The sequence below is a fragment of the Mastigoproctus giganteus genome, chromosome 9 (assembly GCF_048544385.1).
Source record: "Mastigoproctus giganteus isolate SK-2022 chromosome 9, ASM4854438v1, whole genome shotgun sequence".
Classification (NCBI taxonomy): Eukaryota; Metazoa; Arthropoda; class Arachnida; order Uropygi; family Thelyphonidae; genus Mastigoproctus; species Mastigoproctus giganteus.
In genome coordinates, this window is record NC_143583.1 from 130,981,293 (window position 1) to 131,000,849 (window position 19,557).

The following is a 19,557-nucleotide window of genomic DNA, read 5'->3' on the forward strand; positions in this document are numbered from 1 at the left end:
TACTGATCTACCCTTTATACCCCAGTCAACCCTTATAATTCTTCTGAGTTTAGCATACAATGGTTTTATCTTATTTTTAAGAAACTCAAGATGCTCAGTAAAGAACATGCACTCTTCCAGGTACACATTAAAGTACCTAACAACCATAACATAATACAGGGAGACTCCCTGTGCTCTAACTACTGGATTCCTACTCATACTCAGCCATCCTTTAAGCAACATAAGGACTGTTTTCCTATAAGATATTTCAAGTTTATACATTCTACTCCAGTCTATTAACTTCCCTAATATTTCACTAGCACATAATTCTATTTCAGATCTTGAATTTATATAGATCAAGACAGCCAGATCATCAAGCATAGGCTATAAATTCGACATTAGGATACTGTAATTTTAGTAGTAGTAGTAGCAGCATGTGATACAAGAAAGCAAGCATATGAGCTTACGCAGCATCAGCAAAAAAAAAAAAAAAAAATTTACACGATCATTCCCTCCAATTGTTTGTCCAGTTCCTCCTTAAATTTACTTAACCTATCAACTTCCAAGACAGATGGAAGTTTATTCCAGCAATTAACCACCCGCTGGCTAAAGGCAAATTTCCGCACATCTATTCTACATCTGTCTTTCCTCAATTTGAATTTATGCCCCCTTAGGTTCGTAATCTCAACAAGTGGAAGAATCCTATCGGAATTCAGCGTGCTCAACCCATTCAAGACCTTATACACCTCAATCAGATCACCTCGCAGGTGCTTAGTCTCCAGCCTCTGTAATTTGCAAAACTTAAGCCTCTCTTGGTAAGAGGATCTCTTCATTCCCCTCACCTCCTTTTCCCTGCAAGCAAAATTTCGGTATATCATTGACAAAACCCCATGACCTGCTCTTGCAGCCTGTCGGCATTGTTCAGAAAACTTCAAATCTGACTGCACAATTACTCCCAGGTCTTTTTCATTTTCTATCACCCTAAGTGTAGTACCCACACAGTTGGTACATTCCTCTGGTGCTACTTCTACCCATATGCAGTATTTTGCATTTGTCAATGTTAAACTTCAGTTGCCACTTTTTAGCATTAGCAAAGACACATTATGCAAAAAAGCAAGCTTATATAGCATCAGCCAAAAAAAAAAATATAAATAAATAAAAAAAACCTTATTTCACCCATCCACTCACTCCAAATGTTTGTCAAGTTCTGCCTTGAATCTATTTAAGCTATCAACTTCTACAACGACAGATAGAAGTTTGTTCCAGCAATCAATCAACCACCCGCTGGCTAAAGGCAAACTTCCACACATCTATCCTACAACTGTCTTTCCTCAATTTGAATTTATGCCCTCTCAGGTGATTATTCTGAGCAAGAGGAACATTCCCATCAGCATTGAGCATGCTCAAATCATTCAAGGCTTTACACATCTCAATCAGATCACCTCGCAGGTGCCTAGTCTCCAGACACTGTAATTTGCAAAACTTAAGCCTTTCTTTGTAAGAGCAACCCTTTGTTCCATTCACTAATCTTGTTGCCCTTCTCTGTACTCATTCCAACAGCTCTACATCCTTCTTAAAATGAGGCCTCCAGACCTGTATACAGTACTCAAGGTGTGGTCTGACCATTGCCTTATACAAAGGAATAATCACCTCCTTATCCCTACTAGAAAAATTCCTGTATATCATTGACAAGACACCATGAGCTACTCTTGCAAACCGTCTGCACTGCTCAGAAAACTTCATATCTACCTGCACAATTACCCCCAAAGTCCTTTTCATTCTCTACCACTGTCAGTGTGGTTCCACAATGAATGAAAGTAAATTACATGCTCGAAGAAAATCGACCACCCCACAAGACTGCAAAGAGTTAGAGGAAATCAAAATGAGCATGGAAGAAGACAACCCCGACCAAAGTGATTGATAAATGGATCAAAGGACCCAACAGGACCCTACAAAGATCAAGAAAATAGCAAAGTGACAAGGAACCTGGTCAGACACAGCCATAGGAACTAACCGACGAAGATGAGTACATGCAAACAAACCAAGTGACAAAAACCCCGGACTGGACATAAATGCAGGAACTACTTGCATTAGGCCATATGGCGGTATGAATAGGACACCCTAGTCCTATTCACCTTTAATTCCCAATCCCCAGGCAGGGGGGAGACGGTTTCCTGTTTCCCCCCTGCCACTCCCCGCTTCTCTACCTCTGGTGGGGCATGGGCCTGCCCCACTGCTTTTGGGGACACCTACTCTATTGTCCCCATACTTCTGGCTTTTCCCCCCAGTCTTTAGTCTCCCTCCCCTACTCTGTCTATACACCAGCGAACGTCCCACACAATGTTAAAAAATTAAAATATGCCCAAATTGAAACCGCGCACGCAAAACTCTTTCGGCTTAAACCTTTTTCAGCGATTATTTTATTTTTTTTTTTTTAAAGCCCTAGCCACTGAAATCTCAGGAAACTAGGTGGCAGGGCCTGCCAGAGTAAAATATCAACTACTGGGTACCAGGTCTGCCTCCACGAGGCTAAGTGTGGACAACGTTGGGCCCCAGCAGGGTACTAGCGGCTAAATGGCCAGAAGAACAACGATACACAACACTAAACTTACAAAATCCATACACTTTTAAATCTCTGGCCTTTACAGTGAACTGTTACACCTACAATGAAAGCAACGCGGAGTTGGGGGAAACCTCCGGTGCCGCTAGACACGAATACACTTTACACTTTACACTTTTGTCAGTGTGGTACCACACAGTTGATACATTACTCTGGGATTACTGCTTCCCATAGGTAGTAATTTACATTTGTTAATGTTAAACTTCATTTCCCATCGCTCAGCCCATCTGCTCAACTTTTCTAGATCCTGTTGCAGCAGTGTACAGTCATTAGTATTATTAACAACAAACCTGCCAACCTTCGTATCGTCTGCAAACTCGGACATTAAGACTGATATACCATCATCAATATCATTTATAAATACAGAAAACAACAATGGACCCAACACTGAACCTTGAGGGACTCCACTAATAACATTAGTCCATGAAGAGCAGCGTCCATTAATTACCATTCTCTGTCCTGTCCCACTCAAACACCCCTTTATCCATTGTAGCAATTTGCTTCCAATGCCACACTGCTCGAATTTGTGCAGCAGTCATCCATGTGGAACAGTATCAAAGGCTTTTCTAAGATCCAAATATATCATATCAAAGTTATTCTTTGCATCCAGTTCCTTTGTGACTACATCATAGTATCCAATCAAATTAGTCAGACAAGACTTCCCCTTAACAAAACCATGCTGTGTCCAGGCTATAACTTAAGCCTTGCCTAGATCATCCTGCAATGCTTCTTTAACCAGTGCCTCCATTACTTTCCCTGAAACAAAAGTTAAACCAACAGGTCTGTAATTACCTGTGTCTCCCTTTGATACTCCTTTGTGGATTGGTGTCACATTTGCATATCTCCAGTCCATGGGTACCTCCCCTGGGTCCAGGAAAGCTCTCATAATTATGGCTAAGAATTTGCTTACTTCCTTTGCCACCTCCTTTAATATAACTAGATAGATTCCATCCACCCCAGGTGCCTTTCTTTTGTTTATCTTCAACAATTTCTCATCCACTTTACTCTCACTTATTACAAGATTATCTAGCTTACTGCAATAGTTGAATACACCTTTGGCATTCCCCTCACTGAATTACTCCTCATGTATGAATGTCGATGCAAAATATTCATTTAGTTTGTTAGCTACCTGAGCAGGATCATCAACAGTTGAACCATTGATATCAAGTGGACCAATCTGATTCATCCCCTTCCTTCTAGAGTTTACATAAGTAAAGAAATCTTTGCTGTTTTTCTTTGCATCCTTTGCCAAAGATTTCTCGTAATTCGCCTTCGCCTGCCTAACCTCCTTTGTTACTTGGTTAGAGACCAGCTTATATCTTTCATAGGCTTCTGTGTCACATGTTAATTTATATGTATCTCATGCATTTTTCTTCTCTGTCACATGTCTAATTAGTTCATCTGACATCCATTTAGGCCTAAATCTTGAACAATATTTCTTTGTTGGTATGAAAAGCCTATTAGCTTCCAAGATTAATTCTTTGAATGCTTCCCATTTTGAATTTGTTGTTGGTAATATTTTCAGTTGGTTCCACCGTATAGAATTTAAATACTGTCTCAGACCACCGTAGTCACCTTTACGAAAGCAAAAACCCTTTCGTTTACACTTGATGGTAGTTACCTCTTTGAGTAAATCCCACTTCAGCACATTGTGATCACTGCCACCTAGTGGTTCCTTTATCTGCAGATTCTTGATGCATGAAGAATCATTATTGATAATCAGATCAAGGGTATTACTCCCTCTTCTCAGCCCATCTGCCCAAATTGTCTATATCCTGTTGCAGTAGCACACTGTCATTAACAACCCTGCCAACCTTTGTATCATCTGCAAACTTCGACATTAAGCCTGATATACCTTCATCAATATCACTGATAAATATACAAAACAACAGTTGACTCAACACCAAACCCTGTGGAACTCCACTAATAACATTAATCCACGAAGAGCAGCACCCATTGATTACCACCCTCTGTCTTCTCCCACTCAACAATCCTTTTATCCATTGTAGCAACTTGCCCTTAATACTATTCTGCTCCAATTTGTACAGCAGTCTTCCATGCACAACAGTGTCAAAAGCTTTCCTGAAATCCAATATATGAATATCAAAATTATTTTTTGCATCCAGTTCCTTTGTAACCACATCATAATATCCAATCAAATTTGTCAGATAAGGCTTTCCCTTAACAAACCCATGCTGTGTCTGAATTATTGCTGCAGTCTTGTCTAGATGATCATGCAATGCATCTTTAACCAGTGACTCCATTATTTTACCTGGAACAGTAGTTAAACTAACTGGTCTGTAATTACTCATGGTTCCCTTCGATCCCCCTATTGTGAATTAGGGATACATTTGCACATCTCCATTCCGTGTGGACCTCCCCTGAGTTCAAGGATACTCTCATAATTATGGCTAAGGGTTTGCTTACTTCCTTTGCCGCCTCCTTTAATATAACTGGATAGTTTCTATCCACCCAAGGTGCCTTTCTTATGTTTTAACTTCAACAATTTCTCCCCCACTTTGCTCTCAGTTATTACAAAATCATTAAACACCCTGCTACAATTTGATAACCTTCTGGTATTCTCAATCCTTAATAACTCCTCATGCAAAATACTCATTCAGTTTGTTTGCTATGTGAGCAGGATCATCAACAGTTGAACCATTGATATCAAGTGGACCAATCTGATTCATCCTCTTCCTTTTACAGTTTACATAAGTAAAGAAATCCTTGCTGTTTCTCTTAGCATTCTTTGCCAAAGATTTCTCATAATCTGCCTTCACCTATCTAACTAACTTCCTTTGTGACTTGATTACAGACTAGCTTATATCTGCCATAGGCGTCTGTGTTGCCTGATAATTTAAATGCATCCCATGCATTTTTCTTCTCTGCCACGAATCTCATTAGTTCATTTTACAACCATTTAGGGCTTAACCTTGAATAATATTTCTTAATAGGAATGAAACTTTTAGTAGCTTCCACGATTAATTCCTTGAATGCTTCCCACTTAGAATTTGCTGTTAGTAACATCATCAGTTGATCCCACTGTACAGAATTTAAAAACTGTCTGAAACCACTGTAGTCACCATTAGAAAGTCATCCATTACTATGTAGTAGTAGTAGTAGTAGTGGCATGTGATGCAAGAAAGCAAGTATATGAGCTTATGCAGCATCAGCCAAAAAAAAAAAAAAAAACACCATTCCCTCCGAATGCCTGTCCAGTTCCTCCTTAAATTTATTCAACCTATCAACTTCCACAACGACAGATTGAAGTTTGTTCCAGCATTTAACCAACCACTGGCTAAAGGAAAATTTCCACACATCTGTTCTACATCTGTCCTTTCTTAATTTGAATTTATGCCCCCTTAGGTTCGTAATCTGAACAAGTGGAAGGATCCCATCAGAATTCAGCATGCTCAACCCATTCAAGGCCTTATACACCTCAATCAGATCACTACGCAGGTGCCTAGTCTCCAGCCACTGCAATTTGCAGAACTGAAACCTCTCTTGGTAAGAGGATCCCTTCATTGTCCTCAACAATCTTGTTGCCCTTCTCTGTACACGCTCAAGTAAATCTACATCCTTCCTAAAATGAGGCCTCCAGACCTGTACACAGTATTCAAGGCGTGGCGTGGCCTGACCATTACCTTGTACAGAGGGACAATCACCTCCTTCTCCCAGCTAGCAAAATTCCTATATATCATTGACAAAACCCCATGACCTGCCCTAGCAGCCTGTCTGCATTGCTCAGAAAACTTCATATCTGACTGCACAATTACTCCCAGGTCTTTAACTTTTTCTACCACCTTAAGTGTAGTACCACACATTTGGTACGTTTCTCTGGGGTTACTTCTACCCATATGCAGTACTTTGCATCTGTCAAGGTTAAACTTCAGTTGCCACTTCTTATCCCATCTGCCCAAATTATCTAGATCCTGTTGCAGTAGCACACTGCCATTACTGTCATTAACAACCTTGCCAACCTTTGTATCATCTGCAAAATTCGACATTAAACCTGATATACCTTCATCAATATCATTGATAAATATACAAAAAACAGTGGACCCAACACAGAACCCTGTGGGACTCCACTAATAACATTAGTCTACGAAGAACAGCACTCACTGATTACCACCCTCTGTCTTCTCCCACTTAACCATCCTTTTATCCATTGTAGCAACTTACCCTTAATACCATTCTGCTCCAATTTGCAAAACACAGCATGCACATAAAAATGTGTGAACCATTTTAGTTATGTATAGAATGATGCATTTGTACTATTTGTCTTCCATGCACAACAGTGTCAAAAGCTTTCCTGAAATCCAAATATATGATATCAAAATTATTTTTTGAATCCAGTTCCTTTGTAACCACATCATAATATCGTATCAAATTTGTCAGACAAGACTTTCCCTTAACAAACCCATGCTGTGTCTGAATTATTGCTGCAGCCTTTTCTAGATGATCCTGCAATGCATCTTTAACCAGTGACTCCATTATTTTACCCGGAACAGAAGTTAAACTAACTGGTCTGTAATTACTCGTGTCACCCTTCAATCCCCCTTTGTGAATTGGGGATACATTTGCACATCTCCAGTCCGTGGGAACCTCCCCTGAGTCCAATGATGCTCTCATAATTATGGCTAAGGGTTTGCTTAGTTGCTTTGCCGTCTCCTTTAATATAACTGGATAGACCCCCATCCACCCCAGGTGCTTTTCTTATGTTTAACTTCAACAATTTCTCCTCCACTTTGCTCTCAGTTATTACAAAATCATTAAGTATCCTGCTACAATTTGATAACCTTCTGCCATTTTCAAACCTTAATAGTTTGGCCCTTCATGTGCCATGAAGGGCCAATCACTGAGCCTTGAGGACATACACTGCTTACTATATAAGCTATCTCAGTGTATCTTCTAGTTTTAATAACTATACTTCTATTTGAAAAAAAAAAAAAAAAAAAAAATTCTAAACACTGAATACAAGTTTACTATATATTGAGCCTACCTAATACAAGCAAGGATGCCGCCACACCAGAGCATGTCAAATGCACCTTTAAAAGTACAAAGTTTCCCAAAACGTACCACCCAGGATATTCTTAAACACAATGCCTTACCCTGTAAATAGCATCCTTGGTATTATTCTCTTTTTTAAAACCATATAAATTTTCCGAGGACATATTCATAACTAGTCATTAAATCAGCTAATGCATAGCCTTTCAAAGAACCTTTGCTAAAACCAGTATTACTTTACAGTGTGAAACACATCATGCACATAAAAATGTGTGAACCATTTTAGTTATGTATAGAATGATGCATTTGTACTATTTGTACATAGTTATATAAAAGCCTCAATAAACCTGTTTAAGCTCTAAGCACCATATCAAAAGTGAGGGAAGTCTGGAACAGCCATTACACAGCAAACTTGAATCGCATTAAGATAAAAGACTATAAGATAAAATACCAGTGTTTTCTTTGCTTGTTAGCATTAAACTCATATAACCAATTTAAAAAGGAGCTGATATAAATCAAAATTATGCTATGATACTGAATGGTTAATTGATAATCAAACTCTGTGAAAATTAAAAGCTTTTAAATTTATATAATTAACTTTTATTTTTATAATACATTAACTAGTGCCAGTGCATCAATTAACACAAATCAAAAAAAGTACAAGGTGCGATAAATTACTGGATTGTTGCTCTAATTACACTCAAGTTATGACCACTGTGCATGCAAACAAAAGCTAAAATAAACTCCATAAAATAAACAATATAATGCTATCACGAATGAAGAATTTTCTAATATTTATTTTTTCTCTTATCAATTAAAAAAGGATTAAGTGTGCTGTATCAATGTTGAAAGAAACTAATTATGAAATTTTCTACAAGTAACTTTAATTTTTACACTATCCTAACAAATATTTAATATGATTAGTTGGGCTATTAATCTTCATCATGTTCCTTCAACCATTATGATTTGCTTTATAAAATAATACTGCTTAAAATAATACATTCTCAAAAGTTATGCCAATATTTGCAAAATACAGACCATAGCAATCATAAAACAAAGAAATGGCAGGTCAACATCAAAGCCACTAGACTGTAAAATACTAGTTGCCAAGATGGGTTTCTTAGTTGCTAAGGTTACCTTGTTCAGCTGCTTGAAATTTTCCACTCTAAAACTATATGGATCTAAATTTAAATTCTAATTATATTTATTTTTGATAAATAAAATATATTTATATATTGATATATTTATCAATATATCTATATTGATAAATAAAATATATAAATAAATAAAATAAATTACGAGCCTGATCAAAAAGTTCTAAGACTTTATCTTTCTAAAAGATTCAACATAGTTTATTCAGACTTTAGACAGCATTTGACTCAGTCCCTCATGAGAGGTTACTATATAAGCTGAAATGAGTTGTGATTAATGGATATTCTTCTGATTGGTGTTACATCAAGGCTCAAGTTCTGGACCATTATTGTTTCTAATTTTCATAAATGACATCAATGAGGGAATAGAGGGCATAAATGTCCAAATTTCAGATGTTGATGAGATTGGGAGAGTGGTCAATGATCAGTGTCAAGCAGTTCTCCTTCAAAATTACCTGAACAGGCTTCAAGCATGGTCAGAAGGATATCAGCTGTGTTTTAGCACAACAAAATGCAAGGTTTTACACTTTGGGAATAGCAACCTAAAAATAATTTACATGCTTGGTGGGACTAAATTAAAAACAGTAGAGGAGAAAAGGGATCTTGAAGTCATGATGCAGACAGAGATGAAGTTCTCTGAGCAATGTAGATGGGTGGCCAAGGAAGCCTATAGTGTCCTATGAATGATTTATAAATCAATGGCTTCTAGAGATAGGGAAGTTATAATTCCACTGTATAAGACAATTGTAAGACCTCACATCAAACCATGTCCAGGTATGGTGATCTCACCTAAATTAAATATTAAAATTCTTGAACGGGTCCAAAGATGGGTAACCCACATGATGATATCTGTAAAAGGGCTACCATACAAGGAAAGCTTCAATTATATGGGCTACAGAACTTGGCAACCAGATAGAGGTTTAGACTGGTTTGCAGGAAGTTTTCTTTTGGTCAGCAAGTTTTTGATTACTGGAATGGGTTGCCTCTATGGATGGCTGAAGCTGACTGTTTGGGGAATTCAAAAGCCAACTGGATAATTACCTATGTGAGGAGGAAAGCACATATTTAGCCTATTTTCTTATCTACTTTTTTAGATATTTTCTTTTATCTCTCTCTCTCTCTCTCTCTCTCTCTCTCTCTCTCTCTCTCTCTCTCTCTCTCTCTCTCTCTCCCCCCCCTCCTTTTGTGATCATTTCTACCATTTCTGGAAGCACTGCTGAAGTATTCAACTGTAAGCCAGTTGAGTTCTGTTATTGTATTCTCTTAGATGGTTGGAATATCATGAAATATTTGTCCTTTCAGCTTCATTTTCAGTTTGGAGAAGAGAAAAATCACAAGGGGAAAGGTCAGATGAATATGGAATGGTGGGGTACTACATACATATTTTTTTAACCAAAATTCTTGACTGGTGAGTGCATTATGTGTATGCAGAAGCACTGTTACTTGAAGAAACCATCTACCATTCCCTCAAATCAGAATCACTTTATAAGAAGCCAGGTTTACCACAGAACCATCTGGAACAGATTCATTAATGAATGATACTATGAACATCACAAAAATCAAAAACATTGTTTTCATAATTGACTGAACCTGTTTATGAATAGGGTGAGTTTGGCGATTTCCACTGGGGCAATTTAAATTTTGTTTAGGTTCAATTTCTACCTTTCTTTTCGACTCTCTGAACCGTACTTGGTGTGAAACTTTTGTTCATCATTCGACAAGCTTGGAACAAAATTTTCTGATGCTCAATGCCATTCTAAGGTCAAAATTGTATGGCATATAATCCCAAGGAAATTCCTAGTTTATCGACAAATTGCTTAATCACCAATCAGAACACACACACACACTTTGACAATCATTTCATTACTGCCTGAAAATGGAAATCAACCTGAATGTTAATAATCTTCAACAGATATTTTGCAATTTTTTAAATTGGTAAATAACAGCCTTAGGTGGTTAAATAAGCATCACAAAATGAAATTCTTAATATTTGAAGAATTTTCCACTCATTTTTCCTGTTCTTTACATAAAACTTGATGTGCACACACATTTTTATGCTTTTCTATTCATTATGAATGTGAAAGTGGCATAAGACATGTCAACTTCAATACATGCATTGCTCATTACTGGTTTGGCAGCAGGAAATGGCTAAAACTAATAATGCAGCAACCCCATCACCCTATGATTACTCATTATCTTGTCCCTCTACTTCCAGCACTTCTTTTGTAATAAATAAAAATCTTGGAACTTTTTGATCAGACCGCATATGTAATATAAAATTATGGGAATCCATGGAAATGACTAAAGGTATATTAAATGACAATTAAGTCCACTATTATAGCACATGAGTGTATTTTAAAATGTGTTTACTGAACTGCTACCACATCAATCTAAACTTAAAATAATGGCAATGTTTCAAGGTTCTAACTGAACCCTGTCTTCAGGCCTCTTTAGAGGAGGATATACCTGCCTTAGGTATGGCTGTTTGCACTGGAATTAAGTGTAGATTGATGTGGTAAGACTTCAATAATACAATTTAAATAAATATATTTTAAAATACATTCACGTGGCATAAGAATGTACTTAGTTGTCATTTAATCTGTACATATCATCCTGTTTCCACACAATTAACATGGCTAAAGATTCCCTGAAAAACAAAAAATTAAAAAAAAAAAACTTTTTAAAATATCACAATAATAATCTACATACAAAAAATCATTGTCCAGACTATTTTTATTTATTTATTTATTTATTTTTTTTTTTTTTTCATTTTGCAGTTTACTAACAGACTTCAAAATCACGCTAGTACTTTGTCTTGCTACCTTCCATTCTCTTCTAATATTAGTCTACAGTTATTTCTTTACCTTCAACAATGTTGTACCTGGAGTTTTGAAAGCAGGTTCATCTCTTTAAAATAATGCCATGATCACTGAAATCTTCCTTTTCTCAAATGCTGCTCTTCTGTCATCAGTTTGCTTCTCATTAATTAAATTTTTGTGATCCTCATTTAATTCCTAAATCATGCTATCAGATTTGGAGAGAAGAGCAATTTTTTTCAACCAAAATTTCAGGGTGTTTCTTTAACCCTTCCTTCTCAAAATTTGGGATATCAATCACTATACTGGAAAATCAAGAACTGAAAAGATTCTTCCATTTTCAAGCTTGAAAACGTTGTATCTGAATTGTGGCCAACAAGTATTTCAGTTCTAGGTAAACCAAAATCCTCCGGAACAAATCATCCCATATTTCATTGGTAGAAAGAGAAATACAGTGGATTCCGGTTATTTGGGCCACCGGTTAATCGGGGCAGCCGTTTATTTGGGGCAAATCTTAAAAAACAAAACCCAATCGAGAAAATAGCCAGGATTTACTTCGTTTAATTGGGACAAAATGCCGTTTAATCGGGGCAGAAGACCGCAGCACTGAAGATTACCCTACGATTGTCCCCAACCGTACCACGTACTTCAGTCGAATTTCTGGAGGTCACAACCATAAAACAATAAAAACAATTAGCAGTCACCTGTTTATTGGGCTTTTGTGTTAGTGAAATCTATCATAAACTGATAGTAAACTCGATCTTATTGAATTTGCGATAATACCGACAGCTGGAATTCTGTGGGTTATTAAGGTGAAATGTGTTTACACTTCTATGGAATCTTCAATCATATAAAAAAAAAATAATTTTCAATTTTCAGGCTCTTCTCTTCATTCCTATTTTTAAAGCTTCGTAATTTGTTACTTCTCACTTGCGCATATCGTGTTACTTGCAATTTGTGTGTGTGTGCGGTGTTCTTTGTTATTGATTGCTTATCTTTTTACTGTTTTAAATATTAACCCCCACCCACAAATGACATTGAACAGAAATGTCAACTAGTTTAGTTAGTATGTACATATTACAGTACGTATTAATTATTTCGTTTTTCACGTATATTCTTCCGAATTTCACGTATCATTTAATTTTTTAATTGGTAAGGTAATAAAGGGTAAATTTGTACTTAACATATCTTTACTTTTATAGCCCATGCATAATATTCCTCCTATTTTCACTAATTACAATCGCTGTTTAATAGAATTAAAATTCAATTCACAAACATGATCACAATGACCAGCGCTTATTACACATCGTATAATGATCGGTACTTTAAATGGTGACTCCATCGTAACGTGATTGAACAGTGAACCAATTGTAAAGGGCGGGGGAAGTACATTGTATTTTTAACAATTTACGTGAAACTTCGGATAATTGGGGCAGCCGCTTAATCAGGCCAAAATGGACTAGTCCCGATGTGTCCCAAATAACCGGAATCGACTGTAATCAATTTGGCACACTGCTTTAAATACATATCAAATAACTCAATTATACCATTAAAAAACTGTAGTTTTTGCTTAGTCTTTTCTGCACGTAGCATCGCTGTTATTTAGAATATAAAATGAAAGAGAGAGGTTATAGGAAGGGAAACAGCCTATACTACAAACTGTTTAATCCACAAGAGAAAAATGTTACAAGTTGAAAGGAAGGAAGTGGGAGGATAAGGAAAATGAAATCAAAAGAAAACAAGGGGAGAAAAAAAGAATAAATGAAACAAAATAGTGAATAATTAATATTAATTACAGTAAGCAACTAAATTAATATGTTTTAAATAAAGCTACAATGGCATATATGATACAAAATTATGGGAATCTGTTATGCTGTCTTGTTTTTGGTTTATTTTCTATGGAACCCAAGAATTACGACTACATGTCCAATCTCATGATAGCAGTCAAGAAATTGAAAAACCAAAATTTTCCACTGTTTTGTATTTTTAGTTGTATATTAGTCGTTTTCTAAAGAAGGATTATCATTTTGTGAAGATTCTTTGAAAAGCAAAATCAATTAATATTGCTCAGAGTTTACTCAATACAGAGCAAAATCAATTTATAAAAAAAAAAAAAAAAAAAAAAACTTCTGAAAATTGTAACCTCCCCATGGCAAGTAAGTGTCTTAGCAATACACTTAACTATTGCTATTAGTGGGAACTCTGTAGGAAACTAGATTTTATTTGAATAATAACAGATCATAACCCACACACCAAACAACATACAGGATCACTTGTTAGCAGTCCAATGGGTAACAACATTCTAGTTAACAATTTTTAATTTTGAAAAAATTTACTATTAAAAATTTCTGAATTGCAAGAAAACACACAAATTTAGCAAGGCCCAATGATTTTACAAATCTGGACATATACTGGACAAAAATTATATACTATAATATAACAATTATTTAGCATATGTTGCAGTTAAATAATAAACAATTTAAAAAAAAAAAAATCAGAATACACTTACTGCTATATTCCGAATGGTGCTTATCTGACTAATTCCTACTTTAGGTCCAACAAGAAGGGCTGTATCTGAAGTGGAATTCTGCTTGAAAATAAAAAACAATATTGCTAGTAAAAATTTTAAATGCTGTAGCAACTTAGACAGCACAGAACATAAAAAAAAAAAAAAAAACACAATTTATGAACTTAAAATCACTGTTTGTTACTTTACTATTTGTGTTTTTATCATTCATAGGAAAACTTTTTAAAGACCATTCCTCATCTGTCATAAGTTGTGCACTCAATCATTCACTGACCCTAACTCTACTTTTTCTACAGGCACTTAGCCTTGCTGGTAGCAGATATGCTGATCACACACATACCATAATACACGTGTATATCATCATAGAAGAAAACATACATACATATATATATATATATATATATATATATATATAATGCACTATTAACTGTATGAATAATAATTTTTTTTCTATGTATTAAATTACTATTTTATTTATATATTTATTAACCATAACACTCCACAGAAAGATGCTTTCATAATAACTGGATGCACATGCTCAGTAATAAATGAAAATTTAAAACAATACTTACTGACACTTACAAATCATATTAACCCCTTCAGGATTATTTTCATGTTTGAGTTCTGGAGAGTATATATGTAAATATGCATTTTGAAGGTTGCTTCAATGTCTCCACTAATATACTAAATTTACTGTTTTATTAATATGCTGTCACTAAATTTTTTCAAGTATGTGCTGCTATTTCTTATCTTTATTTCCATTTATAAGTTCAGGTAAGTAATTATAGAAGCTGGTACTTTTCATACCAACAAAGAGATACTGTTCAGACCTCAATGGATATCATATGAATTGCTGAGACACTTTTGGCAGAGAATAAAAGTGCATGGGATTCATAGAGATTATCAGATAGCATTAGCAAGCGCACATGATGCAAGAAAGCAAGCTTATATAGCATCAGACAGGGGAAAAAAAAAAAAAAAAAAAACCACACACACACACACACACACACACCCTTCTCATTTCACCCATCCACTCACTCTAAATGTTTATCTAGTTCTGCCTTGAATCTGTTTAAGCTATCAACTTCTACGACAGATGGAAGTTTGTTCCAGCAATCACCCGCTGGCTAAAGGCAAACTTCCGCACATCTATCCTACAACTGTCTTTCCTCAATTTGAATTTATGCCCTCTCAGGAAATTATTCTGAGCAAGAGGAAGAATCCCACCAGCACTGAGCATGCTCAAACCATTCAAATCTTTATACACCTCAGTCAGATCACCTCGTAAGTGCCTAGTCTCCAGACACTGTAATTTGCAAAACTTAAGCCTTTTTTCATAAGAGCAACCCTTTGTTCCATTCACTAATCTTGTTGCCCTTCCCTGTACTCGTTCCAACAGCTCTACATCCTTCTTAATGAGGCCTCCAGACCTGTATATAGTACTCAAGGTGTGGCCTGACCATTGCCTTATACAAGGGGATAATCACCTCCTATCCCTGCTAGAAAAATTCCTGTATATCATTGACAAGACACCATGAGCTACTCTTACAAACCGTCTGCACTACTCAGAAAACTTCTTATCTGCCTGCACAATTACCCCCATGTCCTTTTCACTCTCTATCACTGTTAGTGTAGTACCACAGAGTTGATACGTTACTCTGGGGTTACTGCTTCCCATATGCAGTACTTTATATTTGTCAATACAGCCAATCCTCGTACAGCATGATAGTTGTGTTCCTGGAAAGCAGTACGCCTGGGGGTTACTGAGTTTGATTTTAGTTTTATTGGCGCAAAAACAACTAAGGGCTGGGGGTTACTACCATGATAGTTGTGTTCTGAGAAACCCTTGTGCAATGCAAAATCATGCAATATAAATAACAGGCCCTATGGAAAAAACAGGGTTAGGTGCCGATCACCCAAGATTGAACACACATTTGTAACCAAATAATAAATAATCATAATAAAATACGTAAGTATTTTATTACGACTGTTACATAATAAAATATTGCTAATGCTTTTGCTTCTATTGTGAGCAAACTTGTTCTTTGTTTGATTTTCTAACCAAACAGATGACAACCGTTCCACCTCTTCCAATTCTTGTGTCTTGATCTAATGGATTTTATTTCAGTTTGAGTTGTTCCTGCTATGAAAGTTGTTTTTATTTTCTCTGCATTCTTTCTAATTCTCGGCGTTGGGTCATTTAGGCCTATAGCACATGCAATATCACATGTTCTTTCATTTCGCTCAAAGTGTTTCACAATTTCATATTTTTTCTCTAACAGAGACGGACTGGCCATAAGCCTTACCAGGGAAACCCGGTGGGCCAGAGGCCAGAAGTGTAATTTTGGACATAAACGCTAGTATGAGGGCGCTACAAATTTTCCTGGGTAAGAATTTTTAACTCAGTCCACCTCTGTCTATCGATATTGCTTTCTTTTTCTCTCTGAACCTGTAGTGTCTTCACCAGGACGCTTCCATTTCACACCTTTTAAGTATTTTACTCATTTTTAGGGAATAAAGCACAATTACAAAATGAGGAGGCATGCTTGATATACATAAACAAAGCTGCACGTGTGTAGCAACTGAATAAACAAACCAATAGTGTGTTTCTGACATAAAGGCAGAGATAGAGTATTAACACCTCACTAGCTCATATTTTACTAAAGCACATTTCTGGGAGTTACTACTATAAAACAATAAAAACAATTTCCAGTTGTGTTTCTGCTAGTGGAATCTGTTATAAACTGGTAGTAAACTCAATCTAATTGGATTTGCGATAATACCGATAGCCGCAATTGTGTGGGTTTTTATGTTATTATGATGAAATATTGTATCATAAGGAAAGTTGGAGAAGAGTTGTTGAGGAAAACATCAGGAAAGGGGGTGCCGGAGGGAAAGGAGGCTTGGTGGTGGAATGAGGAAGTGCAATCAGTGATAAAACAAAAGAAGGAGATGAAGAAAAGATGAGATTTAACAGGTAGTCAGGAAGATAAAGAAGTATATAAATTAGCAAATAAGGAGGCAAAAAAGGGCTGTGGCAATAGCAAAGGCGAGGGCAGTGGACGAGGCCTATGGGGAACTGGAAAGGAAAGATGGAGATAGGCAATTGATGAGAATAGCCAAAGCGAGAGACAAGGCATCAAAGGACTTCTCATCAATAAAACAGATAAAAGTTGAGAGGAGAGTGGTTATACAGGACCAGGAGAAGGTTAAGGAAAGGTGGAAAGACTAATTTAAGAAGTTATTAAATGAGGAAAACCCAAGAGCATTATGCGAGAATAGAGAGACGAATGAAAGAGTAGTGGAAGGCATAAGCAGGAAAGGAGTGGAAAACGCACTCAGAAAAATGAAGAGGGAGAAAGCAGTAGGTGTTGATCAGATACCAGTAGAGGTATGGAGAAGTCTGGGAGAAGAAAGGATCAATATCCTATGGGACTTTATGGAAAAACTGTGGCACCAGAAGAGGATACCCGATGAGTGGAGGGAAAGTATACTTATGCCAATCTATAAAGGAAAGGGTGATGCGCAGGAATGTGGGAACTACAGGGAAATAAAGTTAATGTCTCATTTGATGAAGATCTGGGAAAGAATTGTGGAAGGAAAGATAAGGCAGGAGATGGAAATAAGAGAGGAACAGTTTGGTTTCATGCCGGGAAGAGGAACAATAGATGCGGTTTTTGCTTTAGGGCAGTACAGATACAGGAAGATGGAAAGATACAGGAAGATGCAAGTAGAATTGCACATGATGTTCACAGACCTGGAAAGACCATATGATAGAGTGCCCAGACAAGAGGTATGGAGATGCATGAGGGAGAAGGGTGCATCAGAAAAGTACGTAAGGCTTGTGAAGGAAATGTACAAGGGAGCGGTGACTCAGGTTAAGAGTAGTGTAGGTATGACTGGAAGGTTCTCTGTAGAAGTTGGACTGCACCGGGGATCAGCTCTTAGCCCATATCTGTTTGATCTGGTAATGGATGGGTTGATGAGAGAAGTGAAGAGTAGAGCACCATGGAGTATGCTGTTCGTGGATGATATCATACTGTGCGAACCATCCCAAATAAAGGTAGAGAAGAAATTGGAGGAATGGAGGAAAGCGTTAGAAGAGAGAGGCATGAGGATAAGTAGAACAAAGACAGAATATAAGGTACTGAATGGAGAAGATGAGAGTTCTATAAAACAGCAGGAGGAAAAGTTACCATCGGTTTCGAAATTTAAGTATCTGGGATAGAACGCTGAGAGGAATGCAGGATTGAGTGCAGAAATACAGCACAGAGTGCAATGTGGATGGATGAACTGGAGAAAGATGAGTGGGGTGCTGTGCAACAAGAAAGTAAATTGTAGAATGACGGGAAGAGGGTATAAAACTGTGGTTAGACCAGCATTGATGTACAGTGCTGAGACATGGGCGATTAAAAGTGCCCAGGAGAAGAAGATGGAAGTGGCGGAGATGAGAATGCTAAGATGGATGTGTGATGTAACAAGGAAGCATAGGATAAGAAATGACTAAAGATTAGGCTGGCAAAGGCAGATTATGAGAAATCTTTGGCAAAGGATGCAAAGAAAAACAGCAAAGAGTTCTTTACTTATGTAAACTCTAGAAGGAAGTGAATGAATCAGATTGGTCTATTTGATATCGATGGTTCAACTGTTGATGATCCTGCTCACGTAGCTAACAAGCTAAATGAATATTTTGCATCGACATTCACACAAGAGGAGTTATTCAGCGAGGGGAATGCCAGAGGTGTATTCAACTCTGGCAGTAAGCTAGATAATCTTGTAATAACTGAGAGTAAAGTGGAAGAGAAATTGTTGAAGATAAACACAAGAAAGGCACCTTGGGTAGATGGGATCTATCGAGTTATATTAAAGGAGGCAGCAAAGGAAGTAAGCAAACCCTTAACCATAATTATGAGAGCTTCCTTGAACTCAGGGGAAGTACCCATAGACTGGAGATGTGCAAATGTGACCCCAATTCACAAAGGAGAATCAAAGGCTGACACAAGTAATTATAGACCTGTGAGTTTAACTTCTGTTCCAAGAAAATTAATGGAGGCACTGGTTAAAGAAGCACTGCAGGATCATCTAGACAAGACTTCAGTTATAGCTTGGACACAGCATGGTTTTGTTAAGGGGAAGTCTTGCCTGACCAATCTGATTGGATACAATGATGCAATCACAAAACAGCTGGATGCAGGGAATAACTTTTATATTATATACTTGGATATTAGAAAGGCTTTTGATACTGTTGCACATGGAAGACCGCTGCACAAATTGGAGCAGTGTGGCATCGGAGGCAAATTGTTGCTATGGATAAAGGGGTGGTTGAGGGGAAGAAGACAGAGGGTGCTAATCGATGGACACTGCTCATCGTGGACTAATGTTATTAGTGGAGTCCCTCAGAGTTCAGTGTTGGATCCATTATTGTTTTCTGTATTTATGAATAATATTGATGATGGT

The 19,557-nt window shown here is 36.9% G+C and overlaps 1 protein-coding gene across 6 annotated transcripts in view; it reads right to left on the reverse strand.

The window, feature by feature from the left end:
• LOC150080735 (uncharacterized) overlaps positions 1-19,557 on the reverse strand; it is an 856,799-nt gene that overhangs the window by 112,801 nt on the left and 724,441 nt on the right. For all 6 annotated transcript variants that reach the window (XR_016547438.1, XR_016547439.1, XM_090382087.1 and 3 more), the window contains one exon: positions 14,083-14,160. Coding sequence is in view for 4 of the 6 variants with exons in the window: in XM_090382087.1 (XP_090238213.1) it covers positions 14,083-14,160 (78 nt within the window). In the remaining 2 variants the exon portion in view is untranslated. The remainder of the gene's footprint in view (positions 1-14,082; positions 14,161-19,557) is intronic.